The sequence below is a fragment of the Trachemys scripta genome, chromosome 10 (genome assembly GCF_013100865.1).
Source record: "Trachemys scripta elegans isolate TJP31775 chromosome 10, CAS_Tse_1.0, whole genome shotgun sequence".
In the NCBI taxonomy this organism is placed as follows: Eukaryota; Metazoa; Chordata; order Testudines; family Emydidae; genus Trachemys; species Trachemys scripta.
The window spans coordinates 83,697,286-83,723,382 of record NC_048307.1 but is presented as its reverse complement, the minus strand read 5'-3'; the positions used below and the strand labels follow the sequence as shown (position 1 = coordinate 83,723,382).

Below are 26,097 nucleotides of genomic sequence, written 5' to 3'. Positions count from 1 at the left end.
TTATTTACTCCTCATAACACATGAACGAGGGGTCACCACATGAAATTAACAGGCAGCAGGTTTAAAACAAACAAAAGGAAGTATTTGTTCACACAGCGCCCAGTTAACCTGTAGAACTCCTTGCCAGGGGATGTTGTGAAAGCCCAGTCTGTCACAGGGTTTAAAAGAGAACTGGATAAGTTCATGGCGGATGGGTCGATCCATGGCTCTTAGCCAGGCGGGGCAGGGAGGGGGTCCCCCAGGCTCCCTTAGCCAGGAGCTGGATCACCTGGTCTGACCCCCCGCCCCCCAAGTCCTGCCCCACACGGGCTCCCTCCCCTCACGCGGGCCCTTGCCAGAGGCGGCCGGGCCGGGCCGGGCTCTCACGCGAGCCCCGGGACCGAGCTCCTGGCGGGACCCGCGCGCCCCCCCGGCATGTCCTCGCGGGGCCTCAGCGCTTCCCTGCCCCGCCCCCGGGGGCGGGGCGGGGTGGGGCGGGCCCTGGGAGTCCGCCGCTATCCCGGCGTGCCCCGCGCGCGGAGCGGGCCGGCTGGGACGCTCTCGGCTGACTCAGCCCGCCTCGCTCTGGCGGGGCCTGCGGGACTCGCGGCGGCAAGATGGCGGCGGAGGCAGATTCGTGGGGTAGGTGCGGGCCGCGTCTCGGTTCCCGGCCGGGTTCCCCCCCCCCGCCCGGCTAACCCGCTCTCGTCTCCCCCGCAGATGCCGACACCTTCGAGGGGGCGGATCCGGTGGCGACGCGGCTGGTGCCGGCGGCCGGCGGGGACCGCTGGGCCGGGGAGGATGAAGAGGACGAAGTGAAGGTGGGGGCGGCGGGGGCCTCCCGGGCTGTGGGGGGCGGTCGGAGCTCGGCCCGCCCGCCCGCGGGGTCGGTGCGGAGCCAGCCGGGCTGGGGCGCTGCGCCGGGCCATATGGCGCTGCACGGCCCTGCCCGAACCGTAGCGACTGGCGCCCTCCCGGCTGGGCCGGGCCGGGCCGGGCCGATACACGCGGCCGGGCCGGGGGGCGAGACGTGGCTCGGGGCGGGCGGTGACAGGCGTGGCTCAGAGCGAGGGGCTGTCAAAACCTGGCCCGCCTGGATCAGTGGCGTGCGAGTGGCTCCCAGAGGGGAGGGGAGCCTGAAAACGGCCTAATTAAAATGGAGACTCGGGGAGTCTCCTACCAGATGAGTAAAACTTGTCCGGTGAGCGCGTGGGGACGGATTAGCTTCACCCTTCTTGGGGGGGTGAGCTGGGGCAGAATAATTCTGGCGAAGTTCTGCTAATGCTGGGCACTTGAGGGATCGGTGTAATGGTGGGTAGGGATGTGGCAGATTTTGGGTCGCTTGAAGTCTTTAAGATAGTCTGTTCAGTCAGCAGTTGAGCTTGGTGTAGGAATTATGAGGTGCAGTTCTGTAGTCCGTGTTATGCAGTTTCATAGGCATTGAAACCTGTCTGAATTGGTGCACTGGGTGATCAAAAGTTGGAAGGGCAAATAAAACTTTGGAATACATTTCTGTAAATGGGCTGCTTAACCCCCAGCTGAGACCTGTACTTGTTCTTTGGTTTCTGAGTTGAATAAACACGGTTTCCCTTCTGTAACTTTTTCCCCAGCTCCACTGTCATCCCAGGGAATGGAGAATCGTGTTTTTTGCCCACCTGCCATCTCTAAGCTGCTGGCAGGCCTCTCAGTACAGAACTGCTCTGGGATCTGCCAGATGGTATTCAACTATTGGCCTCTCCTGTGGAGAGTCTCTCTATTCCCTGCCCCCTTGCAGGTTTTTAGCCTGAGGGAGCATCTGGGGAAGAGGTGGGTACAGAGGGGATGACTGAGGCTTGAACATTTGAACTTGTTCCAAATAGTCCTATTTTGGGACTATCTCCTACAGGCCAGCAACTTTCCTCCATCCTACTGTTGTCTCTTCTGACTTCCTCTCAGTTCTGTGAAACTAGGCAGTCCCTCAGTGTTGCTTTAGAATTAGATTGTGTTCAGAGTGTTAAAATGGGGTTTATCTACTAGAGAATCATGGAGCTGGTTTCACCGTATTTCAGTGTTAGTCTTTTGCATTAGAGTTTGAACTAATGTCCAACAGTAAACCTTCTCCATTAAATCAGAAACATTTAAAATGTCTAAATCCCATGCAGTGTAGTTCCCATATGTCCCTTAACAAAAAAGATCAGTTGAGTGATGGATACCCCAACAATTCCAGATCTTTTTCTTAGAGCTTGGCCAGATTATCAGTGCAGATATCAGCAACTGGCAATGACTTCTATAGAACTATATCTAATAGACTTCAGAATGATGGGAGGGTACATACTACATCTGGTATCTAGGACTCTTCGAAAGGGTCTCCGGTTCTGCGGAAGTATTAAAAAAATTGGTAAACTTAGTGTCCAAAGTTAAACATTGAATCATGATTTTGTTTCAAATCAAGACACTGAGAGATTGCTATTGACAATCTTAGTACTGATCACTAGATAAATGAAAGGTTAATATTTTATCATTTGTTGAGACATGGGCAGGAAGAAGAAAGCAGTTCAGATTAGAGTAATTGATCCTTGCTAATTGAAGACTCTGGCACTAGTTGTTCATGTTGCGCCAAGGTAGTGCTATCTGTAATAACTGACCATTTGTGCATGCACTGTATTTCTGCACACTAGTGGTGACGGGGGCTTGGGATGGTGCTCTTCTATGTACTATAAATGTAAATAGATAAAATATATTACTTGTTATGACTCCTTTGGAGAACATAAGAACAGCCGTACTGGATCAGACCAATGGTTCATCTAGCCCAGTATCCTGTCTTCTGACAGTGGCCAATGCCAGGTTCTTCAGAGGAACGAACAGAACAGGTAATCATCGAGTGATCCATCCCCTGTCGCCCATTCCCAGCTTCTGGCAAACAGGGGCTAGGGACGCTTCAGAGCATGGTTTTGCATCCCTATCCATCCTGGTTAAGAGCCATTGATGGACCTATTCTCCATAAACTTATCTAGTTCTTTTATGAACCCTGTTATAGTCTTGGCCTTTACATCATCCTCTGGCAAAGAGTTCCACAGGTTGATTGTGTTGTGTGTGAAGGAATACTTCCTTTTGTTTGTTTTTAAATCTGCTGCCTATTAATTACATTGGGTGACCCCCTAGCCCTTGTGTTATGAGAGGGAGTAAATACACTTCCTTATTTACTTCACACAGTCATGATTTTATAAACCTCTATCATATCCCCCCTTAGTCATCTCTTTTCCAAGCTGAAAAGTCCCAGTCTTATTAATCTCTTCTTATATGGAAGCTGTTCCATACCCCTATTCATTTTTGTTGCCCTTCTCTGTACCTTTTCCAATTCCAGTAGATCTTTTCTTGAGATGGGGCGACAAGATCTGCACTCAGTATTCAAGATGTGGGCGTACCATGGATTTATATAGAGGCAATATGATATTTTCTATCTTCTTAGCTATCCTTTTCTTAATGATTCCCAACATTGTTAGCTTTTTTGACTGTCGCTGCATTTTGAGTGTACGTTTTCGGAGAACTAGGCACAATGACTCCAAGATCTCTTCCTTGAGTAATAACAGCTAATTTAGATCCCATAATTTTGTATGTATAGTTGAGATTGTTTTTTTCCAATGTGTATTACTTGCATTTATCAACATTGAATTTTGTCTGCCATTTTCTTGCCCAGTAACCCAGTTTTCTAAGATCCTTTTGTAACTCTTCTCAGTCAACTTTGGACTTAGCTGTCTTGAGTAATTTTGTATCAACTACAAACTTTGCCACTTCACTGTTTACCCCTTTTTCCAGATCGCTTATAAATATGTTGAAGAGCACTTGTCCTAGTATAAATTCTTGGAGGACCCTGCTATTTACCTTTCTCCAACTGTGAAAACTGACCATTTATTCCTACCCTTTGTTTCCTATCTTTTAACCAGTTACCGATCTGTGAGAGGACCTTCCCTCTTATCCCATGACTGCTTACTTTTCTTAAGAGCCTTTGGTGAGGGAGGTTGTCAAAGGCTTTCTGAAAGTTTTTTAAGGTTGGATGGTGTTCATGCTAGCTTAACGTCACCTATTGTGCAAGGTAAAGCTTAATAAATGTGATAGAACAAATTGACACTGGGTGCTCTGTAGCTTTTAAATGTGCTCGTTCTTCCACACGTGACCCCGCCAAGCAAAATGGTTAAAGATATCTCAGTGCACAGTATTTACATCAATCTTTAAAAAGAGAGTAGTGACAACCTGGATTGGAGCTTCACAGCCCCAAACATTTTTTGGCAAAAGAGGCTTTACTTTTCACATTTTCCCTGAAACTGAAGAGTTTACTACCTGTAATTGAACATCTAATAGCTACTTAATTGTGCTTCCCAGCTGTCTACTTCTTGAAGGACAGTGAACAATAGCTGGACAAAATCATAGTCCCTCCAAAAATATGGAGACTCCTGCTTTACGTTGCTATTTTAACATAAGATATTTTATTTCCTCCACTAGTACTCCTCTGAAGGCCTATGGCTTTAAAATTAAAAAGTTTATGGTGTATTTGGAGGGAGTGGGAAAAGGAATTACTACAATTAGTGATCTTTTTTATTGTAGTCTGATCTGTGTTCATGTAGTAGGTGCAGAAGTTGGGAAGAATCTACAGCAAGCTAGGTGTTTGCCTGGCGCTAGATATTTTTTCCTTCCAAAATTGGCAACTAAAAAGAAAAACTACAGCACCAGTAAGCAAAAGCGAAGTGACCTAAATATATAGGCCCTTAGTGTTTTTCAACTAACAGTTTCTCTTTAGGGTGTTTCATTATTCTTTAGGGTTTCTTATTGCTGATTTAGGAGTTGGGATCTTGTTTTTTTTCTGAAAATACTTTGGTTACAAGACTTATTGTAAGTAGTGAGTTGGCGGAACTTTAGATGCTGCAGAAGTTACAACTAAGATATCCTTTTAAAGTAAAAGGAAATTATTCTAAAATGTTACCTGAAATACAGAAATTACCAGGAAAACACACAGAAATTTCTTGGCAGCAGGTCTATTTACTCTTCGGCAGTCCTGTAGCTAAAGGAGCCAGAACTAGGAAACGTGTTCAGGGAAACAGTCTAGAGATTTCCTTGATCAATATTTCTGATAGTTCTGTTTAAAATAGAAGTCATCAGGGACTCAGACACTGGAGTATCCTGTCACTTTCCAAGAATGCTTTGTTTTTGGAACTTGAATTGTCATGCATTAAAGCTACAAATGATAGCACATATAAATGTAGAGCAAGCAACTGATTACTTCTGCTTGGTGTGGGGATCATTTATGTGGAAAGGGAGACATTTTCCCTAACCATATGTTATTGCTGGATTATTACTCATTTAGTCATTTATAAACATATTTGATTAAGTTCAAGAGTTTCAATGATTTAAACTACATTGTAATAGTGTCAATATCGGAATGAAGAAATTAAGGATGTGTTGCCACTGGACTTTTCAGTTGGTGTAACAATGAAAAGAAGGTGAAACTTGTTTTCTCCTAATGAAATGTATTTAGATTTCTAGAATGTAATTGTAGGTGCACATCCTGAGCCCTGGACACCTATCCCATAAATAAAAAATCACAAAGGACTGCCCATAAATATATATACTTCAATCTAGGCCCCTCCCCCCCCCAGCAGTTTAGAGAAGTGCGGAAGGCAGGGAAAGGGGATAAGATAGGTTTGGCAGACCAAGGTGGAGCACTGAGTCCTGAAACAGGATCCCTCTCAGAAAATGCACTGCTAGCAGATCCCCCTCATTCATCTAGAAAGAACTGCAGAAAGAGTGCCTCTACTAATCTCAACTGTGGCAGTATGTCACTGGCAGAGAGATGCTCACTCATACAGTCAGGTCCCAGACAATTTAGGGCTTTCCATTTTAAAATTAACATGTTGAATTCCCCCCAGGTGTTCACTGGAACCCAATACAGATGATGGAGCATTGGTCTAGTATGCTCCCAGCGTTCAACTACACTTAACAAGTGAGTTGCAGTATTCTATGCTAGCTTCACCTTCCAAATGAGGTCAAGGGGAAGCTCCATGTTGTGCATCACAGCAATATAATCTTGAGCTGACAAGACATGGGTAATTGTGGCATGCTCTGCATTGGAGAGGAAAGGTGACACTCTTCTGGGCAGGCACAGATGGGAAGAAAGCACTCTTGGCTGCAGCGCCTCATGGGCCAAGAGCAGCCCAGGGTCTAACACCCCCAAGTTGTTTACCTGTCTTACCAATGATTGTGTTCTTTCTGTAAGGGGTGCTGATGCCAATTCTTCCAGCTGCTTTTCCCAGCCTGCCAAGATTCTTAGTCTCGTCTCGATTAAATCTCAGCTTGCTCTCATCTAGGCACCATGTGATTTGTTCTAGCTGGGCCAGATGTGATAGAGATGGGGGTCATCAGCCTGCTAAATGCACTGCAGCCCATATGTCCTCACTAAACTTCTCAGGAGCATCATATGCACATTGAGTGGAAGGTGACAATATAGGCTTCTGTGTATACCATGAGTGTCCTTGGGGCAGAGGGACAATTGCCCACAACTCCCCTCAGAGAGAGTTCCTTAGGAAGATACCAAGGAGCTTCAACCAGACCCATTATTGTCTGCAAATGAGTTTGCAAAATCTCATGGTCACAGCACCCTGCTTCTACATGGGGATTTCACCCCAACCACCCTCTCTTTAAAAGGGTGTATCTATGAAGGATGGCATCAGACGAGGAAGCAATCTGTAAACTGTACGCTGCAACAGTTGTGAAAGTCGCTATCTGTGAAATGAGTGTAGTTGATAAATGCAGGGTTGTAGTCGTGTTGGTCCCAGGATATTAGAGAGGTAGATGAGGTAATATCTTATATTGGATCAACTTCTGGTGGTGAGAGAGAGACAAGCTGTCGAGCTTACACAGAACTCTTCTTCAGGTTTGTGTAAGCTTGAAAGCTCTCACACCAACAGAAGTTGGTCGAATAAAATATTTCTTCACACAACGCACAGTCAATCTGTGGAACTCTTTGCCAGAGGATGTTGTGAAGGCCAAGACTATAACATGATTCAAAAAAGAATTAAATAAATTCATGGAGGATAGGTCCATCAATGGCTATTAACGAGGATGGGCAGGGATGGTGTCCCTAGCCTCTGTTTGCCAGAAGCTGGGAATGGGCGACAGGGGATGGATCACTTGATGATTCCCTGCTCTGTTCATTCCCTCTGGGGCACCTGGCATTGGTCACAGTCAGAAGACAGGTTACTGGGCTAGATGGACCTTTGGTCTGACTCAGTCTGGCTGTTCTTATGTAGTCAGACTTGCACTAGCTCAGCACACAGCTAGCACGCTGAAAACAGCAGTATGGACGTTGCTGCTCCGGCTGAGACTTGGGCTAACCACTCAGACTCAGGGAGTCAGGTGGGCTGGAGAGCCCAAGCTGCCATCCGAGCCACAGCATCCACACTGCTATACTCGAGCTGAGCTAGCACGCGTCTGTCTGCTCGGGCTGGGAGGCTCACTCGAAGCTGTATCGTAGACATTGCCTTATTGGCTGCATCCTGCATCAGTCTTTTCATAATTTTGCCTGGGATCAATGTCCAGCTGACCGATGTATAGTTACCCATTAAGATAAGCCTAGCAATTTCAAAATTCAAGGTTTACATTCTTATTGCTATGCTACAGTGTTTATTTGATGCCCTGGCAATAATGGAACTAAACATCAATACCTCACTTTAACCACTAGTATAAGACAGCAGACCTCAGTTTTTAACTGTGAGTTGATGAGCCAAGTACCAGGACATCCAAGTTCATCTACAAATTCATTTAAGACTATTTGGCACTTGTAAGACGGATTCTAGCTTCCCCTCCAGTACACTTCAACTAGCTGACATGAATTTCCATTAACAATAAGCATATTGTGGGGGTCGTAGTGGACCACAAGCTCAATACGAGTCAACAGTGTAACACTGTTGCAAAAAAAGTGAACATCATTCTGGGATGTATTTGCAGGAGTGTTGTAAGCAAGACAAGAGAAGTAATTCTTCTGCTCTTCTCTGCGCTGATTAGGCCTCAACTGGAGTATTGTGTCCAGTTCTGGGCCCCACATTTCAGGAAAGATGTGGACAAATTGGAGAATGAGCAGAGAAGAGCAACAAAAATGATTAAAGGTCTAGAAAACATGACCCATGAGGGAAGATAGGGGACATAAGTTTTCAAATACATAAAAGGTTGATAGAAGGAGGAAGGAGAAAAATTGTTCTTAACCTCTGAGGATAGGACAAGAAGCAATGGGCTTAAATTGCAGCAAGGGCAGTTTAGGTTGGACATTAGGAAAAACTTCCTGTCAGAATAGTTAAACACTGGAATAAATTGCCTAGGGAGGTTGTGGAATCTCCATCATTGGATGTTTTAAGAGTAGGTTGGACAAATACCTGTCGGGGTGGTCTAGATAATACTTAGTCCTGCCATGAATGCAGGGGACTGGACTAGATGACTTCTCAATGTCCCTTGCAGTCCTACGATTTTATGATTACCTTGGCTTATAGTAATCTATCAATTCCAGGGACAAGGTGGGTGAGGTAATACTTCATTTTTTGTTTTAAATCTGCTGCCTATTAATTTCACTTGGTGACCCCTAGTTCTTGTGTTAGGAGGAGGGGTAAATAATACTTCCTTATTTACTTTCTCCACACCAGTTATGATTTTACAGACCTCTATCATAGCCCTCTGGGCCTGGGAGGCTCGCTCTCAGCTGTAGTGTAGACATAGCCTACAGGAGTAAAGTATGGTAGCACACTATTAATATGATTGGGAGGAAAACAGGTCTTGTCAAATTTGATATTATTTGTTGAGGTCAAGTGTAGGTGATAATGTAATTGTGTTAACATCCTTAGATTTCCGTAAGGAGGCTGACTTAGTACTGCCTGACATTCTGACTACAACATTACCCTTTACAAAATCAAAGCAGCACAGATTAAATGCATTTAAACTGATCTGAACATTCTAAATGAGGATCCCCATCCAGTGGGGATGTTCTGAGCAGAGTCCTGCAGGGATCTATTCCTGGCCCAATCTATTCAATATCTTATGATCTGGAAGAAACCACTGCTGGCAAAGTTTGTAGTGGACACAAATTGGTGAAGTATTGAATAATGACAGGTTAGTTCTATAGCGCAATCTCTCTCTCGGTAAGCAGGGTTTACTTGAACAATGTGCATTTTAATACATGAGTCATACACCTAGGAATAGAATCTTGGTCACAGTTATAGAATGGGGAACCATATTTTGGAAAGCAGTGACTCTGAAAGAAATGTTAAGGTCAACTGAACGTGAGCTGATATAGTGCACTGGCTAAGAACTAATGTGATTGTTTGATGTATAAGCAGGTGAATACTGACTAGAGATAGGGAGGTGTGTGAACCACTCTGTACAGCTTTAGTGAGACCATTAATGGAGATTTTAAAATGATGGAAAAATTGGAAAGGGTTCAGAAAAAGTACATGAATGAGTTGAGATTGGGAAAATAAGCTTTTGGGTGAGAGAGTTAATATCAATCTATTCAGTTTATCCAAGAGAAGGCTAAGAGGTGACTTAATTATAGAAAAGAGATTTGATAGTAAACAGCTCTTTAATCACACGGAGAAAAGCATAACAAAATCCAGTGGTTGAAGTTGAACAAATTCAGACTAGGCAAAGTGCAAATTTTTAAGTGAGGGTAATCTACCATTGGAACAACATTTACCTAGGGACATGGTGGATTCTCCATCATTTGGAGTCCTTACATCAGGATTGAGCGATGTTCTAAAAGATGAGTTGTAACAGCTCAACCAGAAGCTATGGGTTCTATGCTGGAATTACTGGGCAAAATTCTGTCTTTGTGGTACAGCAACTCCTTGCTTAACGTTGTAGTTCTGTTCCTGAAAAATGCGACTTTTTAAGTAAAACGACGTTAAGCAAATCCAATTTCCCCTGTGTAAGAGAGAAAGAGAGATGCGCATTGCCCCTTTAAGTACGCTGACCGCACTCTAAGTACATTGCCTTTTTAAGTAGACCAGGAAGTTGAGATAGCAGTGCTGCGAGCATGCTCCCTCCGTCCTGAATCCTGTCGTGTGTCCCCCTGTTCTCTGGAGATGGGGTAAGCGAGGAGCCGGGGGGACGGGGATACCCTGACATTAGCCGCCTCCTTCCCCCCTCCGCACAGGAAGCTCCCAGGAGCAGCACTTGGAAGTGGGGGAGGGACAGCTGAACTGCTGGCAATTGCTAGCCTGCTGGGCAGCTGCCACAAGGGAACTTAGGGGAGTGGGGAGCTGATAGGGGGCTGCAGGTCCACCCTGGTTCCAGGCCCCCACCAGCTCGCTCCAACGGGCTGCTGTTTCTGCAAGCCGTGGACAAAGCAGGCGGCTGCCAAACAACATTATAAGGGAGCACTGCACAACTTTGAATGAGCACGATCTCTAATTGATCAGCAATGTAACAATGTTAACCCGGATGATTTGAAGTGAGTTACTGTATACAGGAAGTCAAAAACAACAAGGAGTCTGATGGCACCTTAAAGACTAACAGATTTATTTGGGCATAAGCTTTCGTGAGTAAAAACCTCACTTCTTCAGATGCATAGAGTGAAAGTTACAGATGCAGGCATTATATACTGACACATGGAGAGCAGGGAACCAGTGTTGACAGGGCCAATTCAATCAGGGTGGATGTAGTCCACTCCCAGTAATAGATGAGGAGGTGTTAATTCCAGGAGAGGAAAAGCTGCTTCTTAATGAGCCAGCCACTCCCAGTCCCTATTCAAGCCCAGATTAATGGTGTTAAATTTGCAAATGAATTTTAGTTCTGCTGTTTCTCTTTGAAGTCTGTTTCTGAAGTTTGTTTGTTCAATGATAGTGACTTTTAAATCTGTAGTAGAATGACCAGGGAGATTGAAGTGTTCACTTACTGGCTTATGTATGTTACCATTCCTGATGTCTGATTTGTGTCCATTTATTCTTTTGCGTAGAGACTGTCCGGTTTGGCCAATGTACATGGCAGAGGGGCATTGCTGGCACATGATGGCATATATAACATTAGTAGATGTGCAGGTGAATGAGCCCTTGATGGTGTGGCTGATGTGGTTGGGTCCTCTGATGCTGTTGCCAGAGTAGATATGGGGACAGAGTAGGCAACGAGGTTTGCTACAGGGATTGGTTCCTGGTTGGTGTTTCTGTGGTGTGTAGTTGCTGGTGAGTATTTGCTTCAGGTTGGAGGGTTGTCTGTAAGCGAGGACTGGCCTGCCTCCCAAAGTCTGTGAGAGTGAGGGATCATTTTCCAGGATAGGTTGTAGATCGTGGATAATGCGCTGGAGAGGTTTTAGCTGGGGGCTGTATGTGATGGCCAGTGGTGTTCTGTTATTGTCCTTGTTGGGCCTGTCCTGTAGTAGGTAATTTCTGGGTACCTGTCTTGCTCTGTCAATCTGTTTCCTCACTTCCCCAGGTGGGTATTGGAGTTTTACGAATGCTTGTGTGACATGTTTGAACTGGAAGTGTAAGGAGTTGAAAGGACTATTGAATGTACTAGATGGGCAAGGACTTTAGGGACGGTAAGTGTTAAGTGGTTTTCCAGGGAGTGGTTAATGCGGGTTATGTAAAACCCCAGTCCTTTGAAGCCACTCCTAAGGAGAGGGCCATTGACTAGTAATTCCCTGAGACTGGAGATCAAAGGCCCGAGCTGTATAAAGAAATAGTTGAACTGTCCAGCTGGGATCTGGCTCCTGATCCCAAAAACTTACGTGAACATGTAACCAAGGAACAACACATGCAAACCCAGTTGTGGCGTTTGAGAGACTGGCACAGCAGAGTCCCCTGATGGGGTTGGACGTGACTTCTGTAGGCTTTTAGCATGCATGTAGATGGTTTTTTTTTCTGTAATGTTTTTACCCCAAGAATAAATGCAGTTTGCTTTGGGAAGGCTGGTTGGTACCTGGATTAGTTACAGCCCTTGGAGAAAGAGTTAACCACAGGTGCTGGAAAATCATAATGAGGTGCAGAGGGAACCTAAACCCCTAGTCTGAAAGGAGAGAGACGCAGGTCTCTGCCATGAGTGCTGATGGCTGGGAAGCCTAAAATCTTAAGTGGATGCCCTCAAGGAAGACTAGGAAGGGGATCAAAGGTGCAGTTAACCCTGAAACGGACAGATCAGTTGATCATAATTGTTCCTTCTGTCTTAACTCTATGAATCAAAGAGTCATATGTATTGATAGTTTGTCATCCCCCCCGGTGCATTAACTGGTATGCCTGTAATGGCAGCTTTTGACATTTTTAAATCCTGATGGGTACTAAATGGATTATGTTCAGATTTAATCACCAAATAACACTGCTACTGCTACCAGGGCAACATCCCATCAGAGATCTCCGTCCTGATTCTGTAATGATTAATTTATTGCACAAAATCGGTGTCCTCTCTATTCTGCTACGCCCATTTTGTTTCTGGTGATGAATGTGCTATAGAGAAGAATCAAATCATTCTATCAGATATCTACTCATAAATTAATTTTTTCTTATACAGATGCTCCCCGGGTTACACAAACCCAATTTACGCAAATCTGCACTTATGTAAAAAGTTCCATAAGCTTTTTTTCCCCCCGTAATTGTTGGGTATACGTTCCTGACTTATGCAAAATTCGACTTATGCAAGGCATTTCAGAACGGAACCCTTGCATAAGTCGGGGAGTGTCTGTAACAATTTTTGCCCAGCAAATGGATTGTGGCAGTTTTTTTGTCTTGCTTCTGTTACTGTGGAAACATTAAGACCATGTCTACACTGTGCATCATACAATGGTGCGGATTTGCCACTGCACCCACACCATTGTAAGGTGCGCAGCGTAGCCACTCTTTGTCACTGGCAACAAAATAAAACCACTCCGAAAGAGGGGCGGGAGCTTCATCGATGGGAGAGCAGCTCCTGCTGAGCAAGCGCTGTCCACGCTGGCACTTTTATCATTTAGGGTGGTTGTTTTTTTCACATCCCAAGCAACAAAAGTTTTAATGATGAAAGTGCAGTGCAGACACTTCTTTCTGCACAGATACCTTTAGTGGTTCAGAAGTAAGATAAATACTGATAACTCATACTCCTTCCTGTTGGTAGGATAACTGGGATGATGAAGAGGAGGAGGAGGAAGAAAAAGAGACAGAGATAAAAGCAGGTGAGGACTATTTGAGGAGCACACTTCATTGTATATAGAACAAAGAAAAACATAGGATTCTGTATTCCAAGTTTATGAACTATATTTATGGAACATAATAGACCAAGGGTTGTGCACGTGTGGGTGACAGTGCATGCTTTTTACATTGGTCACCTCTGGTTTCTGATTGGATCATCGCTCTAGGTGCTTTTTTCCCCACATTGTGACAATGTTCTTTATGCACTAGATTTCTTTAAAAAGGCTTTGTTGTTCACTGTTTTACAGAATCAAAAGTTTCAGAAAAGAAGAAAATAGCAGAAAAAATAAAAGAGAGAGAAAAGCAGCTGAAGAAAAAGCAAGAGGAGATTAAAAAAAGAGTAAGACTTCACTGTCAGGATTTTAGCTTTTTATGGGAAGAGGGAGATCAGCTTATTGTTTAGTCTAGAAAAACAAATGTAGTCTGAGAATTAAAGGACTGATACTTATGACATGCCCCTACAGTGAGTTTTGTCACCCTGTTCTTCTAGAGAAGAATAGTCCTGATGTAGTCTGCATAAGAACTTGAACATCTAAGAGTTTGAAATAGTACTTATCATATTTCCATCCTTTTTCTAAGTGTGTCCATTGAGTTTATAATACTCAACAGTGTGTGAAATTACTTTTGGTGAGGGTTTTGGTATTTTTCTGCCTGTCGCTTGCTTGTGGTTATCAGTATTTCAACTTGGAATGTTTAAACACAAGTGTTAGGCTTGCTGTTCAGAACAGAACGCCTGCGTTTCAGGAAGAACTACTTCAAACAGAAGCATGTTGTTCCATTAGCTTGATGACATGACCACACCTGCAACTGCTCCATTCATGGGCAAGAAATGTAATTCACTTGCCACCAATGTAAGCTGTCACAGGTCAATCAATCTACTTTATATACTTTTTTTAGTTAGAGGCACCAGAGGAAGCTAAAGAACTTACACCAGAAGAACAGTTAGCAGACAAACTACGGCTAAAGAAATTACAAGAGGAATCAGATCTTGAGTTAGCAAAAGAAACGTTCGGTAAGTGTGGATACACCTAATCCAAGCAAGCAGTTGGTGGTGTTACAGTATGACAGAAGTAATTTAGAAAGTTAACTGCAATCAATTCTTAATCTAGCTTTCAAGTATAGCAGTATATTGATCCAAAAAAGTAGGACTGCTGTGATATTACTCTTACTGTTATAAAAATATCAGAATGAAACTTTGCATCCAACTAAAGCTATTTCATAACTGTTCCTCTCTTTTTAACCAGCACTTTGGAGTGTGTTCTCTCTATATATTTTTTAAAAGATTGTGACAGTCGTAGGTAAGAGTTGATGCCTTTTGGTGTTGAGAACCTTTAAGACACAGTATGTTTGGGAAAACATCCTGTGACGCGTGTTGTTGATCAGAATTACTTTTGTTAGTTTGGAGTCAGATGTTACGAATGTCACCGTGGATGTGAGTTACACTGATGTCAACCAGAAGTTTGTGTTCAAACAACATGTCTATTTATATCTGGAAGTATACATCATAACGAATCTCTAATTTCAAGCACCCCACAACAGCTTTAGAAACTAAATTGCATTTTCTGCCAACTAGTGGTTGTAGTGTCTGCTTGTAGGAAGTTAGGTAGGAATGCTTTGCCTGATTGAACTTCCCAGCCAATAGCCATCTTTTGTATGAAGAGAAGTCGGATGGAAGAAACTGGTAGCCTCTAATTGTGTGGGATGCTCTCCATAGTGCAGCCAGATTACCTGTGAGGTGGGTGTGGCTTTCTGAGGGGCGTGGTTCAGTACTTGTATTAGGTGAACTGAAAAATATTATTTTTGTTTTTTACGGTGCAGATATTTGTAATAAAAATAGTGAGCACTGTACACTTAGTATTGTGTTGCAATTGAAATCAATAAAATGGAAAATGTATAAAACATCCAAAATATTTAAATAAATGGTATTCTGGTATTAACCGTGCAATTAATCTTTTTTTAATCCCTTGACAGCCCTAGAAAAATCAGTCTTAATAGTCAATTTAAAAAATCCCAACCAAACCTAGCACTGCAAGCTTGAGGCCTAGAATTTATGTAAGGAGAAAATAGTCTCTCCAGTACTATTCCAGAGTGGGTGGTTCAGTACAACTCATGGCATATGTAGCCTTTCACTTAAATCACTAGTTCAAAGCCAGCATAAATCGTTTGGGCTGCTTAATGTGAAATGAGTTGGCAGCTTAGTGACGCTTGCTGCCTTGTTGATCATTTCAGCTGAGGGGAGGAACTGAAGGGGAGCAGAGATAAAGTACCTGTTCTGTGGTTAGAGGGCTTATGTAGTGGGGTCTGTTTGACCTCCCACACAAACTACAGTTAAATGCACCAGTATTTTCTCTGATACTATGTTTTTCACTGCAGGTGTAAATAATACTTTTGGAATAGATGCCATGAATCCATCTTCAAAAGATGACTTTACGGAGTTTGGCAGATTATTAAAAGAAAAAATTACACAGTATGAAAAATCTCTACATTATGCCAGTTTTTTGGAAGCATTAGTTCGAGACGTATGTATTTCATGTAAGTCTTTACTTCAAGTGTGAGATTTCCTAGCACATTCTGTGGAGGGCTAAAGTAGCAAACATATTAATCAAGTAAAATGGAATTGGGATTTATGCAGTCCTACATTAAATGATTCATCTGACTGAGAATCAGCACCTGCATGCTCTTCATCTTTTAATGCAGGTGGTGTTTCCTCTGTGATTGATCTTCTCTGACTGGTACTGTCAGGTCAGGATAGCCCACTTAAACATACAGGCAAATTTTGTACTGATCTAAGTCTTACACAGCCCTGCAGAACCTCTATTCAAGAAGAGAAAAAGGCTCCCTGATCCATGTAATTCTAAATAGCTCAGTAGAGGAATGAGATACAAAACTGAGTTCGTATAACACTGGAAATTTGAAGCAGTTTAATTCCAAAACACAACTGTCTGTTGAAATAAAAGTACAGTTGACTTGTTTTCACTGGTTTGGCTGGCTGAGGTATTTGGTGCATAATTCTGTTTTGAGACTTCCCTTTCTCCTGTGCTCGTACATCCTGTCCTTCAGTGTAGTGGCAATTTGATATTGTAGCTTGTGCCATATAAATACATTGGATGGTTGGCCTACTGCAACTGATTTTGAACTGTTAGATTGGAGTCCAAATCCTCTAACATGAAGGATTGTTAAACTGAGCATTAAGTGCATGTAACATCCCTCTCCTCCTGGAATCTTCTCTCTAAAAGCCTTCAAACTTATTTTAGACAAACCATTTGACCTTTAGACACAAACAGTTGACCATATTACAAATCTAGCAGCATAATGTGCTCATCAGAGTTTAAGGCCAGAAGGGACCACCACATACCTAGTCTTACCTTCTGTATATCATGGGCCACCAAAACCACCCAGCACTTGCAAGCGATACCGAACAACCAAATTTAGAGCAGGTATTACAGCCCACAGGAGACTAGATTTATGTGCCAAAGAGAGAGCATAGGAGGGACTGAACTGCACCAGGGCTTGAGGCCCCCACAATGGCAGGAAAATGAGATATACCCAGATAATCCTGGCAAGAGACCAGCACCCCCACACAGGAGAGGAAGCTGAACCTGCGCCCCCCAAGGTCACTGCTAGTCTGATGTGGATGAAAACTCCTTCCTGACCCCACATATGGTGATCAGTTAGACCCTGAGCATGTGAATAAGAACCAGTCAGCCATGCACCTGAGAAAATTCTCAGTGGCATCTCAGAGACCTAACCCCCCCTTGCACAATGTCCCATCCCTGATGATCCAGAGGAAGAAGATTTAAAAAAAAAAAAAAAAAAAAAAGTTTGGGGGTGGGAGGAATCACTTGCTGACCCCTACTGATGGCAGACTGAAACCTTGCAGCATAAGCTTTAGAAATGTAAGATGTAACAGTGTTCAAATGTTGGTCTCCTAAATTTATTGATTACATTGGCCATCTTACGCTGCCCATTACACAAATTATCAGGGGGATGTGAAATCCTAGACTGATGCTGAGAATCAACATTGCCCTGCATGTATTCCACTGTTTACAATGAAATTTTGACTCCAGTTAAAGGAATAAACTACCAGATATAAATCTCTACTTACTGGATTTTAGAGGATTCAGTGATTATTTGAAGGCTTTCTGAAAACAATATTGGTAGCAGTCTAATTTTCTTCCTCTTTGTAGTGGAAGTTGATGATTTGAAAAAGATCACAAATGCTTTGACAGTGCTATGCAGTGAAAAACAAAAACAAGAGAAGGTAAGACTTCTGCATCTCTTTCTATATTGTCTTTCCGTAACTTGCATAATACCAATATGCACTAAGATGTGCACCTTCTATAAATTTAAGGGGTTCTAGGTTTTGAAATCAAATGTGCTTTTGACTTAACACAATTTGTTAATGAGAAGATAGTTGAAATTCTGATTTGGGATATTGTCCTAGGGCTAAACTTGGGAATGTTCCATAAACTTAAAACAAGTGTACTCATATAAAGTGAGCACCATTTTGCCAGTAATCTTTAGCTTCCCCCCCTCTCATCTTTGCACTGATTCTGTTCAATTTTTTTGCCTCTGTGCTGGAGTAGAAATAGAAGTGGAAGTGTCCAGTTGTCCTGGACAGGTGGGAGAAGTGTATATTTTAGTTCAAAGCAGAAAACTAGAATCTTAGTTAAATGTGTTTTATGGAAGTAATTTAAAAATCTTTATTCTCAACCTTTAATAAAACGAAGATCAATGTGATCAGAGCAACTTAACAGCAGATAACAGAACTAGATAGCATGTCAGTATGCCTCTCTGGTGTCCATACAATTTAACTGGGAAAAGCATTAAGTGAGTGATAACACTATCAAATTATAGTATAATTAGTGCTTTGTGATTATACAAATTGTGTAAAATGTTTCTTGTGCAAAAGTTATAACATTGAAGTTGAGGGAATTGCATAGCTAAATGTCAATGAGACCAGAATTTAAAAAAATAGCTAACTGAACATTAATTAACTGGCAAATCCAAGCCATACTGCCCAGCAGAGAATTGAAATGAGACTAGTTTCAAAACTTGTACTAGGGAGTTCTTGAAGGAAGCAACCCGCTTCTGGGCCTTCAATGTGAATAATAAGTGCTCCATAAATGCACAACTCTGCTACTTTTTACCCAAAATGGGTGGGGGATTGGAAACACTTTCTAGGCATGTTCTCCAAACTGTTCTAGTGGGTGGCAATTTACAATAAATGGTTTAGTTCAAGAGAAGATTAACAGTAGAAACTTGGCCATAAAATATCGTCTGTAAAGTGATATTGAACTAATTCTGCATTTCTAATAGAACTAGACTTTGAGATATGAACGTCCCCTTCTATGTACAAAGCTGAGAGAAGGGCAGGTGCTGTTGTGCTTCACTGCTGATTTTGGTAGCTGAGTTTCATCAGGAAGCTAAACTTGGCTTCTTATTTAAAAAAAAAAAAATCTCAGATTTGGATGTCAGTTATTTCTCTTTGGTATAGCTAACTTCTTTATTAATCCTTCTGTGCCTGACATCTTTGCCACATCCATTTACAAAGAATGTACCAAAGTGGTTAATATTAACATGCAAGAAATAGCTTGCCTCTCAACTCAGTAATTCACAATATTGTAGCTCTTTGAAATATTAATTTAAAATATTGGAGTAAGCTCACAACATCTCACTTGTAAGTGATCTTGGCTGAATCATGTTTCATTTTTTCTTTTTAAATCAACCAACCAAAAAGACCATACCCAAGCAAAGTTTTTACCTTAAAACAGAAGAGCCAGAAACTCCATAAATTCACTAGGGATTTTGCTACTGACTTTACATGCTCTGATACCCTAAGGTGATGGGCAGCCATATAAAACCCTAAAATAAAGATTCCCCCCAACTACATCAGTAACAGTATAAAACTGAATATCTATAATTTTGCATTGGGACAGTGCCTCTCCTCCTTCAGGAAAATAAACTTAGGCTACATATAGTGTAACAAGTTTGGTGAAGGGTGGTTGTGTACCATAGAGTACATGCTGCTATTCTGATTATGGTGAAGCGAGTCTCCTAGACAGTGTTTTTGCCATGAATGAGAGTTGAACTGAAATTCAGTTGCCTCTGGGGTCAATAGCAGTAGTGCACACACATTACATGGTAGGAAGTGAACACTTTTGCCAACTAACAGATCAGAAGTACAGGGGAATTTAAGTGTGCTGTATTTAATTACCCAGATAGGAAACTCCCACGATCCTAGGGTTAATATTCTTCTTATGTTTTACCAGCACTTCTAGGAAATTAGCATGTTATATTTAATAGTGACTCTAAAATAAACCAAATCTTTTTTGGTCTTTCCTCAGCAAAGTAAAGCCAAAAAGAAGAAAAAAGGCGTTGTGCCCGGAGGTGGTTTAAAGGCCACTATGAAAGATGATCTGGCAGATTACGGAGGATATGATGGCGGATATGTACAAGATTTTGAAGACTTCATGTGACATTTATCTTTCCTTGTGTTGTCTTTCTGTTGCCCTTAAACATGTAGCACAACTTCTTTTCCTTTAAATTCTGCCAAATGCTACAATGGAAAGTGCAGTATCTTTGTGCTGGTGGTTTAACTCTTTGACAGGGTGGTGCTAAAGTCCCGTCAAGGGGTTAAAATGATGAAACTCAATCACAGAAAAAACAAAATTCTAATAATGTTTTTAATTGTTGCTATCTGGTTTCATAGTAACAAAACCACTAAGTTGGACATGAATTTCAACAAAGCAAAAGTTGTATTATTACCAGCACAGTTTAGTAATACAGCCTTAACTGTACCTCCTTGAATGATTTATCTTGTGAACAAAAGCAGTTTGCAGCAAGGGCATGGTGTGCACTTAGTATTAAAATTGCTTTGTCTAAGTTAGAGCTGGGTTTTTTTTTTTTTAAATAGATTGTGAAGGGGACTGCTAACTTCAAAGTAAGGATACTGCACCTGAAAATTAATCACTTGATACACACCCATTCTTTCAAAGCTTGACATTTTAAAATAAAACTTATTTTGGTCAAAACAAGAAAATAGTTCCTTGTTGCATTTGAAAAATGATTTGTGATATCTTGAGTATAAGCAGTTAGTTTACATTATCTACTAATGCAGCTGTACGGGTTGGTTATTCTAACAGTCAACTGCCTGGTTTAAGTGTCTGAGAACCAAATTTCCTTTGTTCTCATGGGCTGTGATAGGACTTTACCATTTTCTTTCATTTACAAAAACCTGCTTAGCAAACTGCAACAGTTACTACAGTTGGGCAAATTGTTATGTTAACAATTATGACATCTGCAATGTTTTATAAAGCAACTAATTTAATAAAATCACTATTGTGAGGACTTCAGAGCCTGTGTATTGGGAGTACTTATTTTAGTGTTAAAGCTCTAGAACAGTGTTTCTAGGCCACATAGCTAAGCTGACAAGAGGATTCTCTTGACTATGAAGCAGATGGGTCAACGTTCTCAGATTGTTGCCTAACAGGAGCAAAACATAAGCTGAAGGCTGGTTACCAAATGCACCATAATTACTAGTGAAGGGTTCAGCCCTTCATGCCTGCCTCTCAGAATAACCCATGCCCCCTAAAGCATCTCTACTACTCCTGAAGTGTTTGCTTCAGTGAGTGACCACCAGAGCAGCCTGTCCCTATCGTACAGTATGCATGTCCAGTTTCTTGGTGTGGTTTACTTTACTGTTCCAAATGGATGAACCTTGAAATTGGCAGTGTAATGAAACAGACTTGGGGCATGGGATTGCAGTGTTCAGTACTGTGATCCATGAATTGAAATCTGTTCCCAACCTTAGTTGACCCTAAGGCAGCAATTTAAACCAAGACATACCATTACACCCAATGTTACTAAAAACAATTAGGATATCTTTAACACTAAATTCAGATTCATGCAGCACAAAATAATTTTTAGTTTTTAACCTTAATATCAGGAATGTTAAGCGTGGGCTTAGTGGACCTTTGGAGATTTCCATATGGGGGGAGTTCATGAAACTTGCCCTTTAACTAAAGAAAGGAAGGATGTTAGATGTGACATCTCTGCCAGTGTGAGGTGTTGACAAAATGGTGACTAAAGTTTTCTTAACTGCTCAGTCTGTAGTCTCTGGTCATTCTATTTCTGCATTACACAGAGCCCCAACTTAAACAAAACTGGAATTATAGTTTAAAACTGTTTAATGGAATGAGTGAGGGGCATGGGCCTGAATACTGTGTGTAATCTGGTTATGGGGACAGTGTATGGCTATACTACTGTTTGTGTAAGTTTAATAGCAGGGATGTTTGCAAACCCCCAAAGGGAGATGGCTTAACTAGAGACATTGGGTCATCTCCTGGGAAACATGGTGGGGGGGTCATTGCTGGAGAATGCCTGAGCTGACACTACTTCCAGGCTCCAGCCAAAGTTACAAGGCTTGAAGCTGAAAGATCAAAGGACACTAAACAGTCACGCTAGTGAGATGCAGCTGGCAGAGCTGTTCCTGGCAAACAGATTCTCTCACACCTCTGCTGGATGCTCAGAAGCACAGCCTGCCAGGTACACTGCCACAGGGCTAGAGCTTAGTCAGACATGGATGCATCTAGAGACAAGTGAGGGGTCAGAGGTGTAGTGAGCGCTATAGCCTTCCTCCTTTTTATCTCAGGTGTATTTCTACATGCTGTGAAAGTTATTAGCATCTAAGTCTAGGCTTATGTGATCAGTCTTTATTTTGCTGACTTTTTTCCCCAATGTTACAAGTCATGGAGTCTCTAACTGTAGATGCTCCACTACTTCCAGGCACAGTTGGCAGGTATGTATCTGCCTCTTGGGTGTCACTAGAATTTACTTTTGTCTTAAATTATACCAATTAAGATGGGTCTTAATGCTACCTTTTTATTGCTCAACCTTAATGGTCTTGCTCTTTTTGGCAGCCAATTTCTAATGTATGGGGTGGTAGTTTAGTTTCTCATCTGACTATACAGTATCACTAAAGATGTAGCCCTGATCTGACAGGACCTTCTTTAAAACATGTTTTGGCTAATAGGCATAACAAATCCTCACTATGTTGCTTTTTCTATGAACAAGTATTTTACCTGGAAGAGACTGACTGGTAGCTTCCTCATTCTACCTGCGGAACTCCCTAGCCCCAATACTGCTTTCAGTTGCTGGGGGGGGGGGGAATCTTTCAGAGATGTAAGTGTGAACTGAAATTCTGCTGCCTGTGGGGTAGAATTGAAGAATGGTGTTTAGGAATCACTGTTCAAGTTATTTTGTAGCTTTTATCATTAAAATAAACTTGAAAATGTTAACCAAGTGCAGACTAACAGCCCCAAATGAAATGCAGTCACTCGCCACCCTTACCTAAGTGGGATGTTTCTTAAAGATGAGATTTAGTTGTCAACTGTGAAGATCATGTTAGCAGAAAAAGCCAGCTGTGCTTATTCCAAACAAGCCTCCATTCTGCAAACCGCTGTAGATGTACATACTTCAAGTTAAGTATGTGACTAGTCCCCCTGACTTCAATAAAGTTAGCAGACGTTTGGTTCTATATTAAATTCAGTTTTTATAGCCTATAACTATTAAACCTCCATTTTTTAATTTAAGAATGGAATGGAAGCAGCTGCAAAGTACACAGGCCCTTCAAGATAATCTTCTTATCCAATTAGATGCAAGAGCCACTAATCATTATATTATAGACTGACTGGGTAAAGAATCTTCAGCTGATTATTGGAGTGCCATATTTCGTGGTTGTTAATAGTCAGTAGATCTGGTAGGACAGTCAAATAAGGAGCAAATTACTAGAATCAATCATACAAAAATGCATTAGCCTAGCACCTAAGCCACAATTGGCTGAAGCTTGCCGTATGTGGGTGAGTGGGAACACTGCTGAAGGTGATTATGCTGCTGGATCTCTTGGTAGCTTGAGGAAAAGCATTTGCTACAGTTGGACAATCTCCCATTTCTGAAGGGTGTACACGCCGGTGATGGAAACACAACATTTCCAAGCAAGACACCCAACTCCAGAAATCGGCCTCTCTTAAAATACACTGGTATGGCCCAAGCTAAATAGCATTTGAGTCTTACCTGTAGCCCTTCTGAAACAGTAAGGCAGTTCTGTGCTCAAAGTACTTCTGGGAGTTTAAGCAGCTTTCTGACGAAGAGTCTTAGCCAGTGGTGGGGAAGCAAATCCTGAAACTCCAGCCCTTCATTTCAATGAGGAGCTGCACTAGTGCCATTGGGACAGAGCAGCGCCATTGGGAGCTGAACATTGTGGCAAAACAGCCTCCTGCAATAGCCGTACAGGGATACTTGGTCCCTTCCACTCCCCTACAGACCAGTGTCATAAGGATCAGAGATGAAGCTTTTCCTGATGGAAGGATCATTCTTAAACAGCCTGTTGAAAGACACCCAAGCCCAATTATTATATTTGCTATTCCTACTACAGTGATAGGCTGCCACTGACAGTGCTGCAGCCAGAACACTTCAGGGAAAGATTTCTGGACAATAAATGTCTAGATATTTTACTTCCCAGCTAGCTTTGGAACTAGTCTGGAAACTGATTTCCCCCCGTTTTCCAAACACTTCTGGATAAGTTTGCCTGAACTAGTGCACATGACCCCACCCAAAGCAGGCAGTGGTGATTTACTTTTGCATGTAAGACACGAAGATTAGGAACTAATATTTAAGCAATAGTTTCCAAAATGCATACAGCTGTAAAGAGGTTTATTCCCAGCCAGTCAGTACTTATGCTAGAGGCTTTAAAGATTTTATAATACAAATATAGAAGCAAACAAGACAATTGTATAGGGTGAATGTTAGACAATTTGGTACTGTGTGTGCACAACACACATTCACTTTCATGTAGCAAATTCTCCTTTGTTTCACTGGTAAAAGAAGAGTGTACTCTAAAAGCACATACCAACATCTTAACTCTAAGTAGGGAGCTGATTGTGAATACAGAGGTAGTCCATTCTTGTCATTGACTATTATGGTATTCCTATAAATCTTACAGGGGGCAGGTAAAAATAATCTCATTTGTATAAAGCACTAGAGAGGAGTATCCTAGGCAAACTGGTTCCGCTGAAGATTTTGGAAAAATAGGCAAGACTTTTTAATATGAATGTTTCAAGTATTCTACCAGCACTAGTGGTCCTGTAAGGCCTGCAGAACATCTATTAGCCTATTTTAAGCAGATAAATATTTGATCTGATGTTCAGTTTAAGTTACTGTAAGTACCACACACATCAATACTGAGGATCTTACTGCTGCAAAATTTGTCATTTTTTTGTTTTTAAGGAGGCTTGTAATTCCTGCTGAAGCCAGTAATCCATGCCCCTAAATTAGCCAAAGTCATTTTAGACTAAGGTCTGACTGAAATCCCAGCTAGCCAGAGCACCATCTTCTAGGCCCACTAAGCAGGCTTTTATAAAACATTTTGTTCAACTCTGATTTAAATATTAAGAATTGTTTATTGTCCAAAACAACTTTGGGTTAATAGTCTCTGCATTTCAGGGACATTCAAGACAGTGCTGGGATTTTATGGTAAATTTCACATACTGAAACCAGTATTTTTTTAAGGCACCTGGCAGCATATACTGAGTTAAGCAAGTGACCAGGAGCTGGATTAAAGTAAGATTTTTCTGTTTTTTTTAAATCACAGTGCAAGCCAGAGGAATCTAATTTGCCAGCATATCCTTTAGACAGCAGCCAGTCTGTGCGTCCTTCAAAAGCATATTTACCACATCATAGAACTTGTTATCATAAGCCAGTTTGTAGTACATGTAGATGTCTTCACAGTAGGTCAGTAACGTCTTCAGATTTTTCTGAGCCGTCTCAGTAGGCTGGTGCTGTTTGACCCTGAGACAGAATTTCGTGTTGTATTAAAAGGGGAGAAAGGGCAAGCTCTCAAATAAGATTGACAAAGCTGAAGAACATCACATGAGATGGGAAGAAGTTCTGATATCTAAAGAAAAATGCAGGCTGTGGAGTGAGGGGCAGAGAACTTGTGGAGATGGGGAACAGACAGTTCTTGGAAAGGATTTGTGTTTTGCGTCTCCATACTCTTCTGCAAAGATTTTAAAGCCAGACATTTGTTAAAGAAAAAAATCTGACTAGGTTTTAAAGCGTTCCGAGCTCTGCAGGAAGTTCTCTCCACCACACTAAATGGCTGAGAGCACACACGGGTGCTGTCAAATGCTAAGTGCCTCACAATGTATTAATAGCACCATGGACCCTGCCACCAGGAGCAGTGAATCTAATTCTGTACATGATGCAACAAAGGGCCAACAGAACAAGGCTTAGGGAACCCAAGAGAGGTGGTAGCAATACCATAGGGTAGTTACTCAGCCAAGATGCTTTTACAGCATTGTCTATGACAGAGCTGGCAATAGAATCCAAGTGTCCTGACTCCCTGTGCTAGCCACACAATCCTCCTTCCCCTCCAGAGCAATTAGAGTGATTGACATGCACACAAAGCAATTCTCACACCACCTCTGGATAGTTATAATTTTACAGATAGGAGGTATCGATTGGGCTGGAGTCTGTACGTGAGGTCAATGAGAAGGTACAAGGATCAAGATCTGAGCTGGGTATGTGAGAGATGATTGAAACATATTTAATTTGATGGCATTACAGTAACTTCTCCTTATGACTATGCAATGGAAGAATTAGCTGCTAATTTCTTCCATGTTGTTTGCGAGATCAATTAAAGTAAGAACAACACTAACTAGTTTCATTCAGGAAAATTTTTTACCTCAACAAAAACTGTAGTTTTGTACGTATAAAAACAAGTGATCTATGTTATGAATTGCCTTTAAGCACTGATGAATTAATAAATTAAACCTGTTTTCACACTGGCCTGCAAATAGAACAATTATTGAAACAGCGTATCTACTATCTTGAGAGACGGTCCTGTGAGAGAACAACAAAACTCAACTACAATTCGTATTCAGGGGCTCTCCAT

The 26,097-nt window shown here is 42.0% G+C and overlaps 2 protein-coding genes across 3 annotated transcripts in view; one reads left to right on the top strand and one right to left on the bottom strand.

Moving 5' to 3' along the window:
- Positions 1–493: 493 nt before the first annotated feature.
- On the top strand, positions 494–20,500 carry EIF3J (eukaryotic translation initiation factor 3 subunit J). Of its 2 annotated transcripts, none has more exons than XM_034784105.1 (8): positions 494–621; positions 700–800; positions 13,072–13,129; positions 13,394–13,485; positions 14,043–14,157; positions 15,519–15,677; positions 17,333–17,406; positions 19,493–20,500. In XM_034784105.1, exons 1-8 carry the CDS (start codon positions 597–599, stop codon positions 19,622–19,624), a joined length of 756 nt encoding a protein of 251 aa, XP_034639996.1. In that variant the 5' UTR covers positions 494–596; the 3' UTR covers positions 19,625–20,500. The 2 variants fall into 2 exon arrangements, with proteins under 2 accessions (XP_034639996.1, XP_034639995.1); XM_034784104.1 differs by having other exon boundaries at positions 13,370–13,485.
- The window catches only part of SPG11 (SPG11 vesicle trafficking associated, spatacsin), a 61,687-nt gene continuing 55,632 nt past the window's right edge, over positions 20,043–26,097 (bottom strand). The window contains exon 40 of the mRNA XM_034784103.1: positions 20,043–24,992. Coding sequence (XP_034639994.1) covers positions 24,812–24,992 — 181 coding nt within the window. The 3' untranslated portion in view covers positions 20,043–24,811. The remainder of the gene's footprint in view (positions 24,993–26,097) is intronic.